We start from the raw sequence: 26325 nt of genomic DNA, 5'->3' as shown, positions 1-26325 counted from the left end.
CTTTTACCTTGGGAGCTTTCCTTGATTTTACGAAAAGGATAAAGGAAACGAAAAATCTATTATCTTCCACTGCTGCTCCTTCTCTCAAAAATAAAAGAAAACTGTAATAGATACACACACTGAAAGCCATACAACAGATTATTTCTGACTGCTTGTATTCAAAAAGTATCTTTCTAGAATGATGAACAATCCTTAACATCTTTGATTGATGATTACTGACCCAGGGACACAGCTCCACAAGTACTGGACTAGACACTCAAAGTAAATGTGTTTTCCATTAAAAAAGTACATTAGATTATTTTCATCTCAGCAAGATATAAGTACCACTTCTCAAGTCATAATGTCAGAAAACCAGAGCATAAAACCAAAGTTTAAATAGAAACACTTTCTAAAAACACATATTGAAGCAAACCTAAAACCTTATTAACATGAAGCTTTTGTTCAGAGATCCGTGGTTTATGTCAGAGCAAATGTTGATGATTAACACAATACGAATTTTGTTGCAGTTGCAATTAAAAAGAATGGAAACTACTTTTGAAGAAAAAATGCAACACCAAGCTAAAGATGATAGTCTGACCCTTCTTGTATGAAGGAACAGCTCACCTTATTGTTTGTGTTTTAGAAGGCTGACATGTTAACGGCAGCACTACAAGTCTGCTGTGGAGGACAAGTAGTTCGTGGCTCTGCATGATACTCAAGTCAAATTTCTGCTTGATATATGAAAATGTGAATTAGAGCTACTGAAGCTGTATGTGCTGTGAAACAAAGATCACCATGAAGTACTATCAGAGGACTGAGGCTTTGTCTGTCAGTCTCTTACTTGCTGATCCCAGCCCGTCAGCTGTCACTCTCTGCTGTAAAAAGCTGTCCATGAATATCTACCGTAGCCTCCATTATCCCCAGTGTTTTAAGCACAAGATAATAAAATATATATTAAGCCAGAACAGTAACAAAATCATGCCCAACTGCTCTTGTTGAGTACAAACATGAGAGTAACCTCAAAAACCTCTAATTGGCTTACCAGCACTTGGATTTTTAATTATTATTTTCTAGTACACAAGGGTGACATGAGTTAAATGTGCTTACATTCTTTGTTAAAACTATTAGTTTGCTTTCCTTCTTTCTGTATCATAAACAGCACCTTTGCATTAAAGAAAACTCTAAACTTATTACAAAATACCTTTTTCTGGTCATTTTGACAGCAGTTCCACTTCTACAGAATCATTTTTTACCATACATTTATTAAGTCCTTCATTGTTCATGGTAACCCCCTATTTTAAATACGCACAAGGCTCTCGAGTGATTTTGACAGGCTCGTGACTCAATCTTCTCACCACAGGTTGATAATGACACCCAAGGGAAAATTTCTCCACCTGGAACTCAGCTGACACTGAAGGAACAAATCCAAAATTCCTCTAATATTATAAAGGGGCCAGTAACATATCACCTTCCCTTCTGCTTCTGACCATCTCATCCTATTCTCAAGTAAATTCTGGTTTATTTTAAATGAATGCAGGAAAAAAGGAACAATACAAAAGCAAAATATATAGAAGAGAAAGAACCCATGATAAAAAACCAAAACCCCAAAACAAAAACTAAATTTCTACCTGGCATTTTGTCAGACACACAAAGTCTTACTAGGAAACCACTAATGAAAGAGCCAGTCTCACTGCTATCCAAACAAACTGAGAATTGTCATATAGTATACGCAGTGCATATAATCACGTATGATGTCACTTTTGGGTAGAAAAAGAGCTCTTCTAATGAGGAGATTAAGCTAAATGAATGCAGGGATTAAAAAAAGGTTAAAATGAAGTACAAGTGCTCTTACTAGAGCACAATTCCTTTCCAAGCATTGTGTGAATGTTCAGGAAGCAGCAAGCAGCAGCGCTGGCAACAGCAGGGTGCTGTGCTGAGCAGCTTACCGTGCAGCCAAGCGTTTGTACTGACCTGCCCCAGCATGTCTGGTGCGATGGGAAACGTGGGCCAGATGGCCGAGTAGACACCGAAGAACACCAGCCAGAGCAGCATGCTTCCCCAAACCGCCAGGTGACTGAACTGTCAAGGAGCAGGCAAAGAAGGAGAGTCAACATAGGGCATTTCCTCTGTCCACCTAACCTACAGATAATTCTCTGTTCAGGTCTCTGTCGGTCTCACTCAGGCCTGTCTACCGCACTTGGTTTCAAGCCAGTAGCACAGGTTGTTTAAACAGCATAAACCAGTTCTCCTCTTTTATCTTTGCCTCACGACAGGGCAGACAGATAGTTCTTCTCAGCCAATCCGTCTTACTTGGAGCTCCAAAAACTCATCAGATTTTCCTTGGAACTCTGATTTCTCTCATCTAGCTCCTGCTTCCCGTTGTGCACATGCCAGATTCAACACATACATCAAGGTAGAAATTTTCAAAGGCTCAGGTTAAAGTTCACATGGACAAATTCCTTATGGCAGAGTGTATGCATACAAGCCACGTGCCCCACTCATACCTTTCACGGAGGAAGATTCAGTGCTGTGTAATACACTACCACAATAAACATCTACTGGTCAGCTTTACTTTTTTTGTTTTAAAGGTGTCCTAAGTGATTTACAGATACGCAATGCAGTTTACACCTTTACAGGTTCTTTAGTCTGTAGACTCACAGAGTAAATAAAAGTAGTATTAAAGTGACCAAGAACATATCCAGCACAGACTTCGTTTCAGTTGCATTAAAGTAATTTTTCCTACACACCCAAACTATTTTGCTGTTCAGGATGATTTAAGCTGTTTTACTTTTACACTGCAGTGGATGGAATCAGTAATTTCAGTTGTAACAAGCAACTGAGCTCATTATTGGCTCCAGCTTTTTTGGATGCCAACAACTCCTGTGGCTGATGACTTTGGCTCCAATTCAGAGAAGTACCTGCATAAATCTTAATTACTAATTGCGTATGGGTTTAGGAACATGGGAATGAATTCACACACTGGTTGCTGTGGTGGACACAGTGTGTTTGTTTAGTTCTCAGCTTTATACTTTCTATTTGATGATTGTATTTGTTGACTTTTTGAACAGTATGTCTGAGAACCGAAGAAGTGGCTGAGTATTGTGTTCTGCCCGCTGTGAGACAGACAAACTTCTGGAAGGAGAAGATTGCTCCTCCTCTGGAAGCACTGAAGATCCTTGGAAAGGAGAGCTTTCTCCAGCACAGGCAGTTCAAACAAACAAGCAAGGAGTCTGCAGCACCAATGCAGACTGGCAGATAGCTGGGAGCAACTGGAGGCTGCCTTACAGTAGAAGCATTCATACGGCAAAATGTCAGAGGCGATGGAAAGAACACTCTTCTAGGCACTCTGAGAAAGATGGAATTTTGTTCAACCCTAAAAGTTGCTGGGCTAATGAGCAGAATACAGGATAGGCCCCTTCCTGGAGAGACACAGTGGGCAGGAAGATTTGTTTTCAGATTTTGCTATTCACACTGTTTCACCCAGGAGATCTGACCAGCGAACTGATTTATTTAAAAAAAAAAACACATTTTTTGATTCAGTTTTAGACTAGAAGGATTTTTTTTTTTTTAAACACTTGGAGGAAGCAGGGGATTTTATCCTTTCAGTCTACTTACTTTTCTGAAAATGAGGGAAAATTCATGTCAAGATTCTAACTAAAATCAAGCCCTGCCATAGTGAGCAACTGCAGTGCTCAGCTCCCCAAAGAACAAGTACTGCAAGGTTGCTGCAAGAATTTGTCTTAAAGAAAAGCCAGCCCCATCCAATGGCAGAACAGCACCAGCACTGCTTTCCCAAAAGGACATGACACCCTCTGTTGAGCCACAGCCTTCCTTCCAAACAAGTGGACAGAAGGCTCAGAATAGCTTGGACTGATGCTTCCAGGCTGCAAACTCCTACAGACTTTACGATTAAAACCAGTAAAGATAAAAGCAAGCAGGGAAACCAATCTAAGACATACTCTCATTTTGTAGGAGGTGTGTTTATGCTAGTGAAATGACATCACCTCTTTTTTTTTTTGTCCTCCTTCTGTTTTTCTTCCCAGTCTGCTGGTAGGACAGTTTTTGAGTTTTGCAGCTCTTCGTCTTGCCCCTTCCAGCTCAGCAAAGACTTTGCTCATTTTACGTTGTCTTTATCTTCTTCTCATGGTTGTCCCAATCATCACTTCATCTCAGGTTTGTACCTGCCTGAATTGCTTCTCCACCTTTAAAAGAGCTTCTGCTTTCAGGAAGAGCCCTCCTTGGAAATGTTCCTTATACACCCACCCCACTAGCCTTTGCAGTGTTGATTCTCCACTGATCTCTGTCATTTATCCCTGGAGAATTCATGTGCAAAGCAGAAGCAAATCCATCGGATGTGTTAAATGAATGACAGTCAGAAAAAAGAAATCAAGGCTCTCTCACATAAAAACTAAACACACTGTATGGCTATCCTGTGCATCCTATCTATCAGAAATAGTTCATATAGTATAGTAAAACAGTGACAAAACCTGCAAATGTTTGGGAAAAAGCTTACTGCAGTGTTCCAGATAGGTAACACGTAACATGAAGCTGCTCCACACAGCTTCAATGTGCAGATTTTGTTATGCACTTCTACCAAAAGCCTTTCTTTCCACACTACCTACTGGATATACCAGGCTCCCAACCACTTTGAATCTGCATTATTTATTTAAAGCTTTCAGCTGAACCCATCATGTTCTCCCAAGTGGCAGTGTCCCTCTCACTCTCAAGAACAATTTGCATGTAATCAATCCACTTGATGATGGAGAAGAGGCTTAACTCAATGTTGTACATTTAATACTTTTCAAGTAACCTAAAGATTCTCTGTGTGGTGATTCACTCACAGCTGAAACAATAATTGTAACCAACATCAGATTCCAAGATGACGAGAGTCACTGGTCCAAGCAATGGGACAGGAATTAGAAGTGTATATAGAAACAAGTTGATTCTAAACACAACGACTTTTCTGCGCATAACAATAATTTCTCTATAAAATGCCAGTGTTAAAGAACACTGAGATACACTAAGCATTATGGTATCTTTCAAAATAAAATTTAGAAAAATAAAATTTAGAAAAGAGGGGATCATGATTATTCCCAAGTGTCTGAAAAGGTACCAACTACCCAGGGAAGGGGAGAGAGGACGAAGCATCAAATAATTCACAATATAACAGGATCTAAACAGGCGCACATGCCTCCAGTGCAGACTTGGATATATCCTCTTCTAGTGCATGAGGGATTAATTTGTTTAAGTATTTTTGCATTTTGAAATGTTGGTATACAACATAGAACTTATGCATAAGCAACAGCAAAAAAAGAACAGATTTTATTTTCAGATGAGAGAATGAGGCAGAGAATATTAGCATCTCCCTAATAATTAAATAACCCATACATATACCATTTCATCATTAAAATTCAGAAGAGACATCAGCTTATTAATTTTAACAATTCCTCTGTGAGGAATGAAAGAAAACATTTTACAACTAACAGAAGCAATGACGTTACGAGATTTAAGCCAAGCTCTCCAAGAAACTGGTAAAATAAGAATATGAGAATCCTCAAAACAGCTTGGTCTTGAGGGCAGAGTGTCTTAGTATGCCATGAAAACTAGATTCTCGTAAGGTATCTAATAGGTGTGGAAAAACAGGGACTCCATCAAAATCAAAAGATCAGTGTTTCAGAGGGCCTGGGGGAAAGAAGGGGAGAAGGGTGTTGAAGGTTCATCAACACAGGCACCCTCCTACCCCCCGTATTCTTTGGAGGTCACTGCCCTGCCAGATTCTGACACCTACCAATAACAGAGCACTCACTCATTGCAGGTAAATGACTCAAATCTAGGAATCAACATAACTGTTTGACTATCCCTATTACTATAAGTTTCCAAACAAAAAAATCTCATCCAATGAGAAGTCACTAGTGCTTTTTACTAGCTTCAAAGACATTTTCAAAGCCCAGTTTTTTATCTGTGGGCAGACACCTTTCATTCCCTATTGCATTAATTTTTAAGGGAGCTACAGAGTACAAAGATGATGTCCTTGATCTATTTACTTAAGCAATCACAGTAGTATGTTGATTTCATGCAAAATTTTCTCAATTTTAAATATTTAGAGATGTTGGCAATATACTTCTAGTGTTCTCTTCCCACTTCTGACAGGCTGCCCTTTTTCATCACACATATTGTGATCTACAAGTTCATTCTTCTCTCACATCCTGTACTCATGGAGTTTAGCAGTTTATCCTTACATGAAAGATCCAATTAAAACACTGAAGCCTCAAATGATTTTTAGTACTTCTTTTCTGTATTAATACTCATTAGGGAGAAAGGTGTGCTAATAAAATAAAAGATACTGAAGAGTACTTACTCTAGTCCACGCAGTTGTTTCCAAACCAGCTTTCAGACAAACAGTGACCACAACATACTGCAAGGAAAAAAGAAAAAAAGACAACTTCAGTATTAACACTCTCAAATTCAAAGGTGTTCATGGCTCCATCTCCCCTTCACACCTAAAAAGTTACTGCCATTTAGGTACCAACCCAGGGCCTTGGCAGCATGGGATGGGGGAAGGACAGAACAGAAGATATTGTTGGTGCATGTTAGGGGGTGGGCAAGGGGAGGGGAAAGGGGAGAAAGTCATGCACACAACATAAGTTTAATTTTATTTTACTTGTACACTTTCTTCTGGTTTACACCAGTTTGTGATGGTATAAAAGGACTGTAAAGAAATTCTACCATTCAAAAATCGCTAGGATACACAAACTTACAGTGTAAACTATGTTTCCAACAAATAAGTAGTCAATTCCCTGGCCATTCGTGAATACTGCATCTGAAAGAAAGAAAATTTATCACATTTTTTAATCAGTTTATCAACAGAATGGATGAAATAACAAGGAGATTTTCAGGAGAAAATAACTGGTAATGCAGAAGTTGTGCTAAGCCAAGCTGCAGACACGATGCTCGGATAGAGCGTATATCCATAGTCCTTGTTGCCAGAAGATGTCCTCGTGAAAGTACAGTGTTTGCCAGACCCTAATGTGCAATTTGTCTATAAAAGCTGAGGTATGTCAGTGTCACTTTTTCTCTCACTCTCTGTTCTGTACTACTTATTGACACCTCTAACAGACCCCATTATTTGCTTCGCCTGTGAAGAAAAAGCCTGTTAAACACCAGCTGATTTGTGATGAAATAGAGCTGAATTAAGAAAAGCCACAAAAGATTCATCTACAAAGGACACATGTAACATCTAAAATATCTTACTGAAGGTTAATTCAGTAACTGAGCAGCATTCCGTCTCCACGCACCCTTTCTCTAGTCAAGTGTGCACAAGGGTAAGTACATGTTAATCTATCATTTGGAAGTGCCAACCTTGGCAATACTTCAAATGTCCGTTTAGTCTTTCTTAGCCCTTGTTGAATAAAACCGGAACACCATGAAAGCACATTCGACAGCCACACTAATGCCAAATGAACTCGTACTCACAGGAGCTTTCAAGCATTACTCAAGCATGATACGTATTGCTACTTTCACAGATTTTAACACAATTGCTAGAGAAATACACAAACAGCAGGGATGAAAAAGGCTTAAGATAAAACCTTGGACCTGTTCCTAAACTCATACTGCCTAGCACAGTGCTTCTACTATGAGGGTACCACTTTGCCAGACTTATTTGCAAAACTGGATCTGACATTCTTAAACTAGGGTCATCTACTTAGTTAACTATGTTCCTATAAGGTAGGTCTCCAGAATCAATAAATTTTTCAAGTAAATTTTTAAGTTTACAGAGAAGAGTCCCTGACACCCTGATGTCTGTGGTGACTACTCTGCCCAGCTTACAGGGAAAAAAGACTATATATTTAGTCAGTGCAGTTACCCCAACCTACTTGTTATGGTTTTCTTCTACAATGGCTGCAGGTGGTTGTCTCCAAAGAACTGACAGGTTGTGAATATCTTCCAGAAGTTGCTGGTTCTATATCCCTGCTTTCTTTTCTCTTTTGAACCCCAACTACTAAGAAACAGCAGCAGATAGACTAGTCACTAACATTGCAACAGGAGCTAAAGCCTGAGACAGCTTGGTTAGGAATTGGTTTGGTTTCTAGCCACTGGCATCTCTATCAGCCCAACTCCTCCCCTGGTACTCTGTAGCTTCAGGCATTTACCACATCATTCACAAATACACATCAAGTTTTAACAGTCACTTTGCTCTTTCCTTTAGCATCAATTAAAAAGGTGAAGAGCACTAGAGAATTGAGCCTTCCATGTCCAGTGAACCCTGCTGATGCCAGAAGGCTCCGTTTATTAAGAAAAAGGCATGCCTAAATACATATCGGTTTTGATAGATCTAGAATAAACTGACCTAACGACTCTGCCAGTATATTGCTCTAATGCAACATCACAGTGCACATTTAAGTAATTGAATAATTTCTGGTGTCTCAATTTTTTTAAAGTTACATTTTAATGCAGTAAGTTAATGACTTTTTTTTCAGTGATTTCCATGACCTTCCACTTTGGGAGGCTAAGCGGTCCTGAAAGGAATGATATTTCTGTTAATAAGAACAGCAGGACGCCCAGTGAACATTCATTTCTAAAGCTATACAAATGCCCATTCATGGACTATATCCACTTCACATTCTAAGGAACTCGAGAGCTTAAAAAACATCCCAGTGTGAATGGCACATTTTTGTCTCTGGCATTGAAATCCCTTTTTCACTTGGAAATACAAAGAAAGTTGAAAATTCAATATTCATTCCTCTTCGGAAAGCGAACTAAGCAACTTATTCAAAGGAACTCAGAAAATTACCATTTGAGCAGGTGAGTATTCCAGTCTTAGCATTTCAGTTGTTGAAATTAAAAGTCCATTATCTATTTAGGAATTAGTTAGAAAAATATTTATGGAAGACTAAAACAAAACCTGTATTTTTCTTTAACTGTAACCACTACAGACATCAGCCTAAAATTTCTGTAGTTGTATTTAAAGAAGAGCTATTCAAGATTAATATTTCTCATAAAAATAGTGAAACAGAACAACAAAACCCCCCAAATCAAAACAAAAAACAATCAACCATAAAAACCTCTCTCCCCAAAACTGAATGCAGCCCACATACAGAGGAAAGGGAAGTCCCTTTCTTGTATGTTCCATCAGACAGCATGTGAAGCTGCCATTAGGGATTCAACACTGACATTTTACTCAGTCAGGTAGAGAAACATGAACCTGCCTTCCACAAGTATCTTAACCATCATGCCTCTGATGTGAGCATTCATCTTCCCTCCCATTCCATTTTCTTTCCCCAATTAATCCATCCTGGAGCTGAGAAGGTTTTCTTGAAATTAATGTTTTCCAGGAAAGAGTTTCAGTTTTGAAAAATTCATGGTTTTAGATAAATACTATTTCCTGCCCTCTGCCGCCCCAGAATTCCTCATCCGATCTAGTCCTATTTCTTACGACAGTAAAAGAACAGATTTCCCATGGTTTTTCCCTACCCACGCAACTATATTGTAAAGCCAGGTAGGAACCATGTGGGATTTACTGTTCCCCCGAAATACCATGTAGTTGCATTACCTTTCATGAAAAGCAAGACTTAATAAGCCTAATATGTACAACAAAAAGTCTCACTTCCCCAATACCTCTGACTCTTGATCTGGTCTAATTCCATTTCAGCCAATTCATTTTTCCACAGACTTCAACAGTAGTGAAATCTATCTGTTTTATCCTACATTTTACAGTACTGTGTTATGGAACAGGAAAGATCCAACAAGATATAAAGCAAATGGTTGTAATACAGCTGCTGTAAGAACACTATGCAGTAAAAAGTTGAGATCTCAACCCACTACCAAAAAAGATAAGGCATTGTATAGAACATTATTCAGTATCCGAGTAAGACTTTTTGGCAAAGCAGCAGTTCAATTTTTCACATATTAAAGTCACTATATGAACAATAATTATATTAAATTACAGTAAGTTCTGAAAGCCACTAGATAACCAGCCAAGTTCAGCAGCTATAGCCCATTGAACTGTCGGTCAGCACTATTTTCTCAGGACTTGTCACAACCTTCCATGCTGCAAACACACTGGGCTCTGTAAGACTGAACATCAGTTATTGACGTAAGAAATAATGAAGCCCTTACCATGCTCCAGCACTTTCAGTGGAAACCAGAAGAGAATGATGGAATGGATCAGGGCATTGATGCAGTGACCCCAGAAAACCTGAGGGAAAACAAACCAAGTTGTCAGTAAAGTCCAAAACTCTTGACCTTTCTCTAACTCTTAACAAACACTTCATTGTGTAGTTTAGAGTCAGACAATGTTTGTCCTGAATTGAAATACCTAAACTTCAGCAGGATCTATTTCCTCCTACAATTTCTGCTCTTTCATAAGAAAACACTGGTCCAGTTGGATGGTTTTATTCTAACATCCTAAAATATAATAGGTCAGCATGCTTGCCATTTAAGATCTTTATCAAAATACAGCAAACAGATGGAGTCACCCTTCTTTACTTACCTCAAAGAACAATTTTAAAAGATTGATTCAGTACTATGAAATGTTCTATTTCTTTTAATGAGCAAATACTTTGTGCACCACAATTTTTAACTTACAGATAACGCTGTTTCGCACAAACTAGAGCTTTACGTACTCTACAACTTCCTCTCTAAACAAAGCAATCGTACAGCTTCCTTGATTCAGAAGTACATTTAGATGTGCCTGTTATGGAATAAAAACAGAATTCCAAATGCTGGCATTTTCCAGCATTTAAATAGCAAAATGAAGTAAAATGTGTTCTTCAAAACTCAAAGTCCAAATAAACAAATTCAAATTTTATTTTCCAAAAGAACTATGGGAATAGAGCTACACTAATTGTGAAAAAGCCCCCTAGTAGAGAGCATGATAGCAACTTGTACATTAAATAAAATCCAGACGATGTTATCCAGTTCCTATGAAAGTGGTAAACTTATAAATTTATAAGTAGTTGTGAAATGAAAAATCATACTCAGATACAAATCTTACTTTGAATGAAAGTTTACGGCTATTTCAGGACCAGTTTCAGTTGAAGCCATACCAGAAAATCCTTACTTAAAAACCAAGACTTTTTTTTTTAAATAAAAAAATACAATCCTTTGAAAAGAACTGGGAGGCAGAACATTATCTTAATCTCAGTGGCTAGCATGAAGCAGAAGTAACAGTGGGGAATAAGTTATTTTCCGATGAGAAAGACCTGGAAAATAAGAATGCCCATGGTTATTCTTAAAGAAACAGACTTTCCCTTACCCTTGTGTTGAACCCATCTGCATTTTGAGTAATTTTGTATAGCTGTGGAAATCTAAGCATGCTATCTTGAGTACACGATCGTTCAAAAATTCCCAGAGTAAAGGGTGGCAGCGCTGTGAAAATCTGCAAGGAAAGCAAATACTAATTAAAAGCAGCTATTAGTTTTAAGTGGATCTCAGATAATATTTCAGTATATAGACAATAGCAAATTCCCACAGACTTCAGTGAAGACTTATTACCAACTAGCATGTTATTTAACATAATTTTCCAATGTCCAAACATGAATTTCAGCAGTTCGTAACTCTCAAATATTGACTTATGAACAAAAGAAGCATGAAAGAAAATTCTTACTCTTAACCAATTAGCTTAGAAGTTAAGCATCAGTAGTTTCTGATATACCAGCTAATTTAGTGAAGGTAAAACACATCGGACTGCAGAGGAAAGACAACATGTACTTTTTCAAAAAAGCCTTGTGGGAATGGGTTCAAATATAGCTGTAACTTTAAATATGCAATACGCTTAACCAAACCTAAGTTTACAGACAAAGCAAATGTGGAAATCACATTAAAAAAAAAATCTACTGAAAAACAAAGGCCATTCTGTATTATGGTACTTTGGGGATTCTCCAGGCAGGCATGAACTGATACGAACAAATTAACTGCAGTATGTGTCTGTGCTATGGGCAGATGCTTAGATGACCAAGCCTCAGAAGCTTTCCAGAAGAGGCAGCAGGACACTTTGCCAGAAGCAGAGTAAATTAGCCTCTGCTGAGTCCCACAGTGCTGCTCTTAAACTGTTTCCAGGATGTGAACCAGTTCATTTAAAGCCAGCTTGGGTATCCACATTTCTTGCAGTCTGCAGTGCAGGCGCAGAGTGAAAATACCACCAGCGTGCATGTCTGAATACTATTCCTTCTACATTAACAGTTTATATCACAAAAAGAATTTCTAATCCTATACATACATATAACATTAACATTTGAGAAGTGTTCTTGAAGTTAAGGAGCAGCTTGATGTTATGAACTGTTTCTAGCGTGTGTGCATGCTTGCAAAGGTTGGGCTGTGGTTCCCACCAGCAGCGAGTTGGCTGTCAAGGAGTAGACAAAGAGCAACACAAAGGACTAGATACTAGTGAGACTCAATAATTACATCCCTAGATCCAACTGGGAATGTGCTTCTTTTGCTCGTAAAGTGATAAATCAGATGGTTAAAATGGCAGCAGACTGGGAGTGGGGAAGTGAAACTAAGGCCACTGGTCCAATATATTCCAAAAAACGGCACGTTCTCATACCACTTTAAGGCATTTCCCCAGGTTTCCCGTTTATTGGGCATTTACATTCTCACTTGAAGTAAATCTTCTAGTGTTTTTGCTTTTGAAGGTAAACCACTGCAAAAGCAGGAATTACAATGTTACTATGACTTCCTACACTTAATATTTTAATGAGACTACTAACGAAATAAAGGGTTGATCTGCACAGAAGAGAATGACAGAGCTAAAACCACTTTAAAATCTAACCCCTTCAAATTGTGGAAGTCCCTAATATCCTTCCAGCACTTGATTCTTCATGAGTGTCCTGGTTTCGGCTGGGATGGAGTTGATTTTCTTCCTATTAACTGGTATAGTGCTGGGTTTTGGATGTAGTATGAGAATAATGTTGTTAACCACTGATGTTTTAGTTGTTGCTACGTAATGTTTACGCTAGTCAAGGACTTTTCAGCTTCCCGTGCTTGGCCAGGTGCACAAGAAGCTGGGAGGGAGCGTGGCCGTGATGGCTGGCCCAGCTGGCCAATGACATCATGCTCATATGTCATCATATGACATCATGCTCAGCATATAAGGCTGGGCGAAGAAGAAGGGGGGTGGGGGGGTGGGTGGTGTTCGGAGTGATGGCGTTTGCCTTCCCAAGTAACCGTTACATGTGATGGAGCCCTGCTTTCCTGGAGATGGCTGAACACCTGCCTGCCGAAGGGAAGTAATTAATGGATTCCTTGTTTTGCTTCGCTTGCGTGTGTGGCTTTTGCTTTGGCTATTAAACTGTCTTTATCTCAACCCACGAGTTTTCTCACTTTCACCCTTCTGATTCTCACCCCCATCCCATTGTGGGGGGAGTGAGCGAGCGGCTGCGTGGTGCTCAATGGCCAGCTGGGGTTAAACCACGACAATGAGTCTCTGCGACCAGCTCTTATTTTAGAAAATATTGACCTTACAAAACAAGGGTTAATTTCTACTTCATTGATTCTAGAAGATGAGTTTCACCCATGAGCTTTATGTAGGGTAAGTAGATCCATCAAATCAGGTTTAAAGATAAGAGATGCAAATATCTAAACATGAACGACAGACTGAGTAACAGTCAGGAAATTAGGGTGAAAAGAATCAAGGGAGTTGAAAATCCCTGAATAAATATCTTCCATGAAGAATATGAAATCTTATGGAATATGTGGGTTTGTGCCATCATTTTTAAGATTAATGTGGCAGAAGTTAAGTGTTTCCATTAATACTACTCAGCAATAGAGATAATTTGCTGGCTTTTTCTGTATTACCATATATTTGGAATGAGTCTGCTTAAAGAAAAACATTAATTTTCCTCCCTCCGAAGAGAAATGCAAAAGATTTTTCAGCACTGACAAAGTGTCCTAATGGCTTATAAATCCAGACACCAGGCCACTCATCAGTAACATTACAAAGGCAACACTGTGGAAAACACCAGCACACAAGTCTATGGTATGCTAGGGAACTTGGTCCCAGAGAATCCTCCAGATTTTAATAAACGTTACTGATTAAATAATATTATTGATTGAAGGGATAAAGCCATGTGGCAGTGTGGCACTCTGCAGAGAACGGCGAAAATCAGAAATCACTCCTGGACGGACACATCCTGCTCTTGGTTCAAGTGAAAAATGCTGCTGACACAGTGATGCTACTTCCTGTTCTGTACCTAACGTAGCAGGAGTCAACCCAAAGCATCTGCATGACGCTTCTATCTGAGCATCTAACTGTTACAGGGTCTGAGGCGGGGGGGAAGATTAAGACTCTGTATCTACTTTGAACATGAACAGTGAGCAAAATATTCAGTACAAAAGACCGAACATGCTTTCAAAGAAGAAATTAAATTCCATCTAAAAGCTGCAGAGTTTTGTGGAGGTTATATTAGGCCAAACATGTATTTTTAAGGCATTTTCCCAAATTTATTTTTGCAATAAACACACCATCCAAAATGAACTTTTTATCTACCTCAGGGTGGATTCAAAATGGCTTTTACAAATGAACTCACCTTTCCTGACATACATCCAAGACAGTTACCTGTGAGAAATGGGACACAACAAAATAACATACAAGTCCCAAGCACTATCAAGTCAAAACATGTAGCACTTACCACATTATATAGACCAATGCACCATCGCTCAAATAAGATCTGCCCAGAAAATCCATTAACGAAAGCAAACCAGAGCTGAAACAAAGAAAGAAAAGTTACAAGAAGCTTTAGATTACTACTGCAGTACACGTTTCCATTTACAGTAGAGGAGTAGGATGTGGAACAGAGACCATCATCTGGAGACAGCGGGTTACCATGCTCTAAAAGTGATTATCAGCAGTGCCACACAGTTATTCTCAGGTACAATCTTACATTTTAAATACTGCCAGAGTACTGCTTATTTAAAATAAAATACTCGGGTGATGGAGCAATTTGCTGTATTTGCATCATTACTCTTAAAAAATAAATTGCCTCAAACTATTTCAAAATCCTTATTGCTAGCAAATTAACATGCTTGAAGCCAGAAGCCAACCCAGTTTCCATCATGGTCAGCAAGGACCAGAATTTTCAAGGTGAATGTGTTTTGATGGATGCTCTGCTTGACTTCGGTGTCCTATTTTTACAGTCCCAGAATTACAGTGATACCAACTTATCAGTTACATAATCATGTAACTGTAACAATTTTATTGTCTACATGTTGTAAACATTACTATTTAATAACTATCAATTTAATAATTAAACATTGGAAGAGGTTGCCCAAAGAGACTGTGGAGTCTCCATCCTTTTACAAGTTTATAAAACCCAACTGGGCAAGCGCTGAGCAACCTGGTTTGAATTTAGTGCTCAGCCTACTTTAAGCAATAGGTTGGACTGGATGGCCTCCAAGCTGCCTTCCAACTGAGGGGATTCTGTAATGCCACGATCCCAGCAGACTGCTGTAAGCAGCAGTGCATAGGTAAACTCTTTTCAGCATTTCCTTGGACCTAGCTTCCTTCAGCCTACTTCTTATCTTGTTTAAGCAGCTTTTTGAAACAAGAACTGCTTTACTGGGTTGGAACAAAGTTTCTCAGTCAGTGGGCACTGAAAGAAGCTTAGGAAAGAATACAAGAAAGAAGGGAAAGAATTATCTTTTCCCAAGTAAATTTGAAACTGGAAGAATAATCAGTGGTTTAAGGGCATCCTGAAACAGTTTGCATGTGAATCATTGCACTTAATAGGTACCAAAGGGTTTCTGTGAATTTGTGGCTGTAGTCCCTTTCAAAATCCACACTGCACCATGGCCCTTTGTTTAAAATTAATTCAACATTGTGTATGGGAACACGCCCCCTCCCCACCCCCTTTCAACATGTTTTGTCCTGCATTTACTTTACAAGTTCACATGGCACTGGATGCACTAGGTATTGCAGAGCAGTCAAGTGATGCCCATGCCTATTCCCTTCTTACTGCCTGAGAGCCCATGGCACTCACTGCCAGGCATCTTTTCTGACACCATTCTGTCACTCATATATAACAGCACTCTCCCACCAGCACCATTTATTCTCTGGCTAACTTACACAGTATTAGTGTCCTAGCAAAACACCTCAGATGACATACGGTTAACTAATTGTTATCTGATCTCTTCTCTGCTCCCACCCAAAACAGATATAGAATAATTAGGAAAGAAGACAAGAGAAGATAACAAGACTGCATCAAGACCTACAACTGTTTTCATAGATGCAATATCTAAACAGACTAGGACTCTTCAGCATGAGACAGAGACAACTTAAGGGAAGATTAAAATACTTACAAGATTGACAAGAATAACAAATAGCTGTTCAAATAGGCACTGCTGCAAGACATCAGATTACCAGGCTACACAAAAAAGTGAAATGTTTTCGCATAATACATGGTTGATCTACAGAACTGCCTGCCAGACTGGATGCAAAAAGGAATTTGAAAAAAAATCATGGAAGGAAAGCTGGAGACCAGATGAGTCTGCCAGAGAACTACCACTGTTCACAGAAGATCTCGTTTCTATTGATTTTACCCTACATTATTCTGAAGTTTTTCTATACCTGCTGCCGTTCTTGCAGCTTGTGGTTTTGAAGTGTCCTTTAGGCTTTCTTAAGGACCAGCAGTTTCATCCCATTTCCATTTAGTTGAAATGTGTCAACATAGTATAAACTGCAAAATATTTTTCCAGTTTCCTAAAAAAAAAACTCCTTTCTTTCACTTTGTCAATCATGCATTAATTTAAATTAATTAAGCACTTAAGTGTTCACCTCTCCAGCTCTCTGCAGAAAAAGGACAGAAGGAAGATACATTCTACATCCTAACTTTTTTCATCACTTCTACTGTATTGATACCTTGAATGATCACTGCTCTCTGAGTCTTGTTCTAAGGATTCAATTAATGGCCCAAAGTAGTACATTGACCAGTCTCACTCTCACACTTGGAGTGTTTCAACCAGTTGTATACCTCAGCTCTTCAACTGAAAGATACGAAAGATCCTGGGTACAAAGCCTGAGGTCCCAAAAAGAAACCACAATTAATTTGGGGTTGTCAGGTAAGGAATTTGAGGGTTTCTTCTCCTAGGAAGAAACAGAGATTTAAACAAACATACTCTCAGATATTTAGCAATGATGATCCAGGCATTTATCATCTCCAGACTTCCTGCAATTAACTGAAACTATGAATGAGGGCAGCAATCCTAGAAAACATAAATAGCTCACAAATCAGAAGCCTGTCTGCCTAGCTGGCAACCTTAGCCTGTGCTCTGCTCAGTTTTCTAGATCCCACTGGGCAAAGTAAACTTCAAAGGTTTGGTAGCAAATGTTAAGACCTTTTATGACATTGGCTCATGCTACTTAAGAAAGCATCGCTTTCTGAAACCATAGCCTCCCACAATTAGTTCTCCAGCAACAGACATTTCTGATTTTCCATCAAGAGGGTAAAACAAAGCAACCAGACTTTCTGTAGCTGGCCCATGGCTAGAAAAGCCCCAAACCAGGCAAAGCTAACATCTTAGATTCACATTTCCCAACAAAACTATTAGCAGTAATGAAGTGAAGATACAATCATATAAAACTTGGAAAAAACAAAGCTGTTAAGATGCATTACAAAACAGCAGACAGTCAAAGTACAAGTGAAAAATACCCTCTCAACAACCCAATTCTTTCTACTCAAAGATTCCTACCCTACCATAATTAGGTGACGCAGAATTCATTAAAGACCCTGCTAAAACCACCTTGAGATTAGTCCATCACTATAGGAGAATATTGAGATGGACGTGTCTCACTGTGGTAAATAGCTAGCCAGATGTCACCATCTTTAGTCTTCTGCAGCGTCTTTCAACATTGAAAGAATTTTCTACAGAAAAGCTTTCTCCTTATTTCAAGGTTGCTGTGATTTAGATGGGCAAGAACTAACATTTAGGAAGTTCAATGTTCTGCTACTTTAAAAGCCAAATTTGAACTATTTTTCTTTGGCAGGGTCCATACAGGTGAAAATTAGAAGTGAGCACATTCCCAACATTTATGCAAGTCTGGGTGTGCTACACGCTCCAAACAGAGGGCAAAAGCTGTTACAGTTATGACGCACTGAATAGTAACAGTTATGCTTGCCTTTTCAAGAGATTCACATTATCAAATGGTAACCGACAGAAAGAATGTCATATACTTCCTCAACATCTTAATGTCAAGAGTAAATCAGATACTCTGTGTAAAATATATATTTATTTCAAATTTAACACAAGCCATAAATTGTCACGCATGGTTTAAGGACCAGCTGTTTGTAGAGAGAGTATGGTATTCTTTAAGGTCAGCAAAGCAAAAGAAACCCACAAACAACCCTCCACCTCAATGTTCCTGTTAACAAAGTGTACTAAATGTATTTGAAGTTGCAATAACCCATGCTTGACTCAGACTTGGTAAGCTGGTAGGAAAACTTGCCAAGTCTGCCTGCCTTGCCAAGCTCCAGGGGTTTGCAGGGCTAAACTCCAGCACTGCTATGAACAAATGGACCCAAAGTTATTAAACCGCTTTTCTGGCTGGAAAAAAGAAACCTTTTCACTTTAACTATTACCTGACTGCCAAAAAGCTGGAAAAGCTTATTTGCAACTCAGCTACAAAATATATATTTTTCTCCCAAGGAACAAGAGGTCCAATTTAAATGTAAAGAAATTCAGACCTAAGGCTGAAATCAGGGTTGATATATTGCTGCACTTCATTATAGCAGATATTGCAAAGATCTGAAACCAGTAGGTATTGTGCGCAAAGAAAGTGGAACGTGTTGCAAACTGAAAACCAGCCCATGTTTCCTGCCTTGAAGTGTGGCTGCATTCTTTAAATAAGAAGCCCCACTGCTGAAGCACTCAATGCCAGCTGTGATGTGGGTACTTCGCCACTAGAGAAGGGGGGGAAAAAAAAAGGGGGGGGGAGCAGGGCATTAAAAAAAAGAAAAAAAATCAGATTGCCGCCTCCTTCAACAAAAGCCAACAGATGGTAATACTTGGTTAATATTGACTCGAGCTGCAGGCAAACTGAGGATCTCGAGCTACAACAGTCCCACACTGCCGTTTTGAGCGACACAGCCCATCCACCTGCTCTAGAGTATATTTTGAGAAAAAATCAAGTATTATTTTCAGAAAATATTCCCACTTGAGCAAGTTGGAAGGCAATTTTTAATTGCATTATTGCTTCATGCATAATTACCACAACATTAATGTCTGAAATAGCAGGAACTAATTTATTTAAGTGCTCTAAGGCACTGGGATAGCAAATCATCTATTCTAAAAGTGTGTATTTATGATGTCTTGATAATAGACAGCTTAATGAGTACTAGAAATGGTTTCCCAATTCTGCTAAAGGGCACAGAAAGCTAATGTAGTCAGGGTATCAACAACTGCCACAGGCACCAATTACAGCAAGGCTGGATGCCTTTACTATTCAGAAACGAGTTAAATTCTCAAAATATCCTCTCTCAGCACACACACATTTTGCATGTTTTTACCGAATACGCTCATTTACAGTTTGCCTAATAAAGCAGGTTTGTGTGTCTCCTCTGCCGTTCATTAATAATGTATCCTGATTAAAAACCTCTCGTTACAGATGTGTCTTAATGCCGGGCTCTTATTCCTGCCCAAATGCACAGTCTTAAAATAGTCCCTTCATTAGAGAATGCACAGCACCAATTTTATAATATAGGTAAAGAGCCTTATTAATAAGATTTGACAGGGTAGGCATGGCTGCCTGAGACTCACTTGATTTGCCAAGGAATATTTCCCTTGCTCCTTTTATTCCCCCCACTGTTTATTAACTCTTTGCTGAAAAGAGATCAATATTTTTCAATTGAAAAGCATTTGCTCTAGGCCCGTGCACTCCAAACAAGTGCCCATTTAAGCTTAAAAATAATCTCCAATCTTCTCTGCCAGAGTCAACAATTATTTTTAAAGTTTCATGCTGCTTTTGTCTCATTAAAAAAACCCTATGCATTTGCTGCAAAACTTGGTCAGACAAATAGATATCAAAGGAACTGATACAATAGAGATTTCCTGGCTTTAAACACTAATTTATTAAATAAGCCTGAAGAGCCGTTATTTCTTCTGTTGCTGACTACAGATACACAGTTTATATTTCAGCACACTAAAGAGTGCAGTTTTATCAGCTTCATCCTTCTCTGCTTATAGAAGAGGGACATGCAGAAAATTTGATTTCTTCCTTATACATGCTGTTTCTGTGCTCCTCTTCTCCAACCGACCAACTGCCGACATCCTTCCTCCAAAGCACAGGTAACATTCAACAGCAGAGGCAAGCACAGAGCAGAACAGAAGGGAGAGGGGCATGAGGGGCAAGAGGAGCATCACCCCACAGTTACATAGGCTAGCAATTCTTGCAGTTTAAATCCTCAGAATAATTCTGAAGGCTTTAAAATTAAATAAGAATTAGGAAACCTCTGTTTTTTCTCAGTGGTTACCATTAGATAACAATAGTGTTTCTTGCCCCAGGAGTTTTGAGCATTGTGGAAAGATACCACATCTACAGATGACTATACAGTATACATGAAAGGACATAGCCATTAAGACATGAGAAGATGCCTCTTCCAGCAACATTTGGCCCTGATACACCGATTAATCTGTTCAAAAAAAACTAACAAAACATAGCAGGCCATGCAAACTCCTTTGCTTCACAGTGGGGTGGTGTTTTTCTTTTTTTGTGTTCCTTGAGTTACACGAACATCTAATCAGTATGCCAAATTATGCATTTAATATTTACGTCACTGGTAAAATGAACACGTAGCCCATTAGAACAAATGTAGCAGAGAGCTGTAACCTGGTAGGGTTTTTTTAACCTTATGTGAGTAGAGAAAGGGCAGGGTATTTCTTCAGCTCTTTTGGTGTGAAGTGTTCCAGGGATTTAATATTTCTCCAGCACACTAATTGCTGCAGAAGCAAGCCTACGATAACGTGATTAGAAATGGCCTGTGTTGCCAAAGGGCAGATGTACTTGCCAAAAGATGTGGTTAAACTTAGCAGTTCCTAGAACATTTCCCTTTTAGAAGCAAAGCCAGCTCTGTTCTGAATTTATTTTTCATCCTTCCTTAAGTTTTCTGGAGTATCAAGAAAGCTGACGCTGCTACACTAGGATTGTGTCATCATGTATATATGTAACATCCTAGAGGTGACAGGACTCACATACCGACTTTTTAGAAATCAGATGAGAAAACAACACGGCTCAGGACAGTTCAGTCAAGCCTCATCAGGATGCAGACTTTCAGCGCTCCTGCACAGTCAAGGGGGTCTGAAACCACAGCTAGAACAAGACTACCAAGACTGACGACGCTGGGAAGTTGCCCGTCATTATCCTATAAAGCCACCAGAGGGTCCCGCTCTGGCTGGAAGTCAGGCTGAGATGGCTGGAAGATGCCAGCTGAGAGGAAACAAGGCAGGAGCTTGTTGGCTACATCCTCCTCCCATCCCTGCTTGGGAAGCGAGGTGGGCTCAGATGCTTGATTGGCAAGCTGGAAACATCAGGCCAGGCCACTGTCTGCTACCGAGCAACGGAAACTAATGCTGTGAACTCCCAGTACCATCAGCCTTCTTTTACAAAACAAACACTACTCGTAACACTCCTTTCTTTAGCAAGAGGAACAGCTGTAAAGAAAGGTTTCCACTGACGTGGAAGATGTGCTTATGCACACAGCGGCAGTGACTGCAGTGTTGGAGCCAATTCACTGTTCACATTTTTTTGGTGGTTTTTTTTTTTTTTCCCCTCCTAGATTTGCCTAATAAACTTCTTTAACTGCCCTTGAGTACTAGCCCATCACTGTGGAACTGAGAAGTACAATATGACTATTAATTTCTTGGCATGTATTAATGAGAATTATGGTATCTCCTCAGCATGTAATCACAGCAGACTGGTCTTGATACAACTTTCACAACTGTGTAATTGACCCACATCTTGCATAAAAAGATAAGGGCATGCTATTACATGGTTTTAAATGACCTGCTGGCTTTTCTGAAGCTAAGTGGTATCTTTAACCAACAAGAAAGTAATATAAGTGCTTTGGGTTTGTTATTCTTAATTTGTTCTCTAGTGCTGAAATAAATGCATAAAAAAGACATAAGTTTAACTATTTATATTAATAGATGAGGAAACATCAACAGTTTCAGGTAACTTATCCACCTGAAGTTTTGCTAAGCACTTAGAATCCACTAACAAGAATTATGTCAGAAAGCAAGAAAAGCAGTATTTGAAATAGAAGATTAGAGAACCGTGGAAAAAAGGATGCTATTATTATTACCCAAGTAAGGGCAATGAAAGGGAAGGAAAGCACAGAAAGGACTCAGAAAACATCAACAGGCCAGGAAGTCTGGTATTGAATGTACAAACAGAAGGAAAGCCAACAAAACACACACTGCTCCATCAGTGAAGCCTGATAATGCCACGAGTCAAAAGTGAGGCTAAACCCACCAAGGCTCTTCACACCTGGGATGTGCACTAGGGCTCACTGCAGCCTGAATAAAGCACATCACTGCAGACAAAATAATTCTTATAACACTTCTTATACCAAAACAAGAACCTACAGAGACCAGAAGCTTTAACACAAATCTGGCCCCAGAAATTAGCACACAAAATGCAAAAAAAACCCCCAACATTGTGTGCATTTGGGAAGGGGAGAGTGGAAATGTCAAAAACCAGTATCTAAATACCCACATTGGGACGCTGTATCCTTGTGAAGCTGTATCTGTGGGACACTGGTGGAATACACCTGGTCCCACTCAGCCTGGAGCTGACCTTACTGTAACACCTTTTTCTGTCACATACATATATGTACATGCCCTGAAGTGACTAACAAGCAATCTGTTTCTCTAAAGTCATAGTATCCTGTTTTCATATCCAGTTAGCTGAAAGAAAACAAAATCCTAAACCCAGACCTCAATCATGCAGTACCCTGGGATGGCATCACAAGAACACAGGAACATGCAGTAAAGGTTTCTTTGAATCTAGAAGCACTAACCCTTTAGGGGTAGAGGTTATCAGGGTAGAGGAAGATAGAACTGAATTAGAAAAAGGACTGTATAGAATGCTGTAATTCATTAAGAAAATGGTACTACTTTTGCTTTTAGTTTGCTTCTTCCCATAGCATTGTGAAGTTGGCAGTCCGTTTAGCCTATATGTAGCTTAATGAAGCAGAATTCCCAAACCACATAGAAATGCATTCACTCATACCTTCTGGTACAAAGGGCACTAGGATAAAAAGTGATAAGGAGGTCAATATTCATTTAATGTAGCTAAAATCCAGTTGTGTATTCTTATTTCTTCGATGTGAACCCAGGCAATGTCTTATAGTAATCAAACCTATTTTAAGATTTCCAAGGACCAAATGCATTCCCAGTACTGACTGAATAAAGCTGATGGTGACAGAGACCCTGACTGTCACTATTCAGCTCCTATTTTACAGGACATTTCACTTCAATCCTTTCCCTTCTTACTTTTATTTGCAGAAGTTACTTGTGTTACACTTATAAATGCAGGTTCACAGATTTTGCTTTTCGTGTCACCACATAAAGGAATCCTTCTGCAGAGCTGCTGAATTAAGTGTAATAGGAGCAGTTCTGTAGCAAGGTCATTTTAGGTCTGGAACGACAGTCCCCTCAGGATTCCCTATTATGGCTACATGAACTGCCAGGTTCCCCCTGTTTTCCCCCCTTCCTCCCTATGAAATAAAATTCAGTCCCTGTAAGCCTTTGCATTAAGCCACTTTTATCCAGGAAGTTTATATAAAGTTTTACTGACAGCTTGGAACCCACAGAAAATAGCAAAATTAGCAACAGAAAAGCCAGACCACTACAAAAATGCAGCTGTCATACTGACAAGAGTAAACCTTTACAGTGGTAATCCCAGGAGCATCCCATGTTTCTCATTACCCACAGCTCTATTAGCATGGCAGCACAGAGACAATGTTCTAGCCCAAAATTACCAGGACACACACAACAATCTAAAAAGCTCCCTATTACTTACCTTACATTTGTTCCATCTTTATTTATTAATACAATAATTTTTTTGGTCAGTGGGACAATCTCAAAAAAGACAGGACCTACCATTTTCTTTTTACACAGCTGCTTTTAAACATGCTACCCCATCCCTAAAAGCTCCAAGACTTGTTCACAAAAGGTCTCTCCCCTGCTCTCCTTGCCTCTCCTCTCATGTGGAAAATACATGCAATGTTGGTAATTTAAGTCTAAATTTATTTCTTTACATGCTGGCAAAAGCTAAAAGACTTAGATCCTAAACATCTTTTGCCAAAATACACAGCGCATTGTAAGCACATGTAATCATTTCATTGGTAAATTACTTATTGATGTACTTCTCACTAAAGAAATAACGTTTGAACTTCTTTCGGAAAGTGATTAGCTTGCTTCCTTGAACTGCAATACATACAAAGAAATTCTTGGTGTGCCTTTAAAGCATTCACTGTATCTTCTGATAGAGCTGTGTACAAAGAAAAAACAAAGTAGCTAGGAAAAATACCTTAGACAAGAAAAACCTCGAAGTTCGTACACAGGAGCAATGCATTCACGTGATTCCTGAATTCAGCCCAAGATTTCATTACGTGGCTTTGGGAGGGTATTGTACACTCACACCCACTACATCAAGCAAGCAGCAGAGACTGCTTCTTTTTATGAATGACTCTCCTCAAAAGTAGTAGGGTAGTAAAGGAGAGACTATGGCAGACTGACTACGTTTGCTACAAACCAGTTCTTAGTTTCACAGCATTTTGCAAATGAGTTTTTAACCAGAGCAAGCTAACTTGCACCATCACCTGCCTGCTGGGAAAACCCTTCGTGACCAGCAAATTGCCTCTGAATGCAGGCCAGGGATGTACCTCTGGTTTCTGTAGCTTTTTACCAAGTTCCACAAAAACACAACAAGACTGAGTGGTTACACACAATGAAAATCTGAGATGGCACCTGAGGCAACACTCACAGGAGTAAGGTCTACAAATGAGGTTTGACCTAATGCAACGCCGTTAAGTAGTAACTCTGACAATGAAGATGTAGTTGTCATCTTTTAAGCATCGTAAAATAAAAGATTATGAAGAAAAACTAACCACAAGGTTACCTGAAAATTAGGCAAATACATATAAACTGTGAAAATGCTATTTGTACAAGACCCCAAAGCTATTTCAGAAACAAAGTGAATTTATATTAAGTGGAATTTCCACAAACTAACTACAGTAAAGGGCATGAGTGTTGCTAGCTTTTAATACAGCAGGGAGTGGAAAGCAGGGAAATATGCACAGAAAGCATCCATACTGTGACTCACTTGATCTACACAGAACAGCATGACTCTAGCTGCTGTACAAGTCCTCCAACAGCAGCTGTACTTCAGAACTAGACTCAAGTGTGAAAAGCACCTAAAGAGTGCAAGAGGGGATAAACAGATGTTTGCCATTTGCAAGCGAAATGAATGAAATGCAGATGAATGCATATTTACTACCTCTTAATGAATTCTTGGGACAGAGAGCTCTTCAGAACACAGCAGAGGCTCCAAAAGACATTCTTCTCTAAGGAAACCATGTAGTGTATGAAAATTTGTCCAACTAAATCATAGTTATGGTTTTGCCCCTAATGCATTCTCCCCTCATTTCTAGATAAGAACAGCATACGTCGTTAGAAAAGTAGTTCTCCTTGGTGCAGAATGTAGCAATTTAACATCTGAGTTGAGACACACTAAGACTTTTTTAAAAAAAAAAACAACAAACAGCACAGCACATCGTGTAAATTGAAGGCAACCAGCCATAGATATGTAAGGAAATAAGAAGAGTAATCAGCTGCATGAGGAGACTTCTGTTCAAGTTATACGCATTACCATTTCTTTTCTCCTTAGAAGCAGGAAGCAGCCTTTATAAGATCTTGGTTACGGGAGAAAGTGCTCAGCTTTCTGAAGGAGCATCCCAATTGCAGAAGCCTTCAAAAAGAAGAACTGCAGATGCTAACTCCGCATAAGAGTATCAGGACTGTCATACCCATTCAGGCCAACAGCTTATCCCACCTGCCTTTAACAGTGTGCATGCCAACACCTAGGGAAGGTGGCAGATGAACCAGGCCGTTTCCAGGTACTTGCCCAGTGTCCTCAAATATCCAGCTTTGTGGATTTTCCAAGTCTCCCGTGTCTTGCCTATGCAGTAACTTGCAAAAGCTCTCTCTTGGTGCTTTTCCTGCTTCTTAAGCCCCTGTAAACATCCCACAACACAACATCCTTCGATAAGGAGTTTTATGTAAGGTTGAAAACACCAAGCTCAAGCCTTTACATGAGGCAGAAAGCTGGTGCAGCAGTTGACAGCCTTTACAGCTGGA

The 26325-nt window shown here is 39.3% G+C and overlaps 1 protein-coding gene across 1 annotated transcript in view; it reads right to left on the bottom strand.

The window, feature by feature from the left end:
- Positions 1-1329: 1329 nt before the first annotated feature.
- Positions 1330-26325, bottom strand: part of ATP8A2 (ATPase phospholipid transporting 8A2) — a 213470-nt gene continuing 188474 nt past the window's right edge. Inside the window, exons 29-34 of the mRNA XM_075143130.1 lie at positions 14607-14681; positions 11234-11356; positions 10096-10174; positions 6738-6799; positions 6338-6394; positions 1330-2058 (exon numbers count right to left, since the gene is read on the bottom strand). Of these exons, the coding sequence (XP_074999231.1) occupies positions 1831-2058; positions 6338-6394; positions 6738-6799; positions 10096-10174; positions 11234-11356; positions 14607-14681 (624 nt within the window). The 3' untranslated portion in view covers positions 1330-1830. The remainder of the gene's footprint in view (positions 2059-6337; positions 6395-6737; positions 6800-10095; positions 10175-11233; positions 11357-14606; positions 14682-26325) is intronic.

This window comes from Calonectris borealis, chromosome 1 (genome assembly GCF_964195595.1).
Source record: "Calonectris borealis chromosome 1, bCalBor7.hap1.2, whole genome shotgun sequence".
Lineage (NCBI taxonomy): Eukaryota > Metazoa > Chordata > Aves > Procellariiformes > Procellariidae > Calonectris > Calonectris borealis.
Note: the sequence above shows the minus strand (reverse complement) of the source record. Positions and strands in the feature narration are given on the sequence as shown.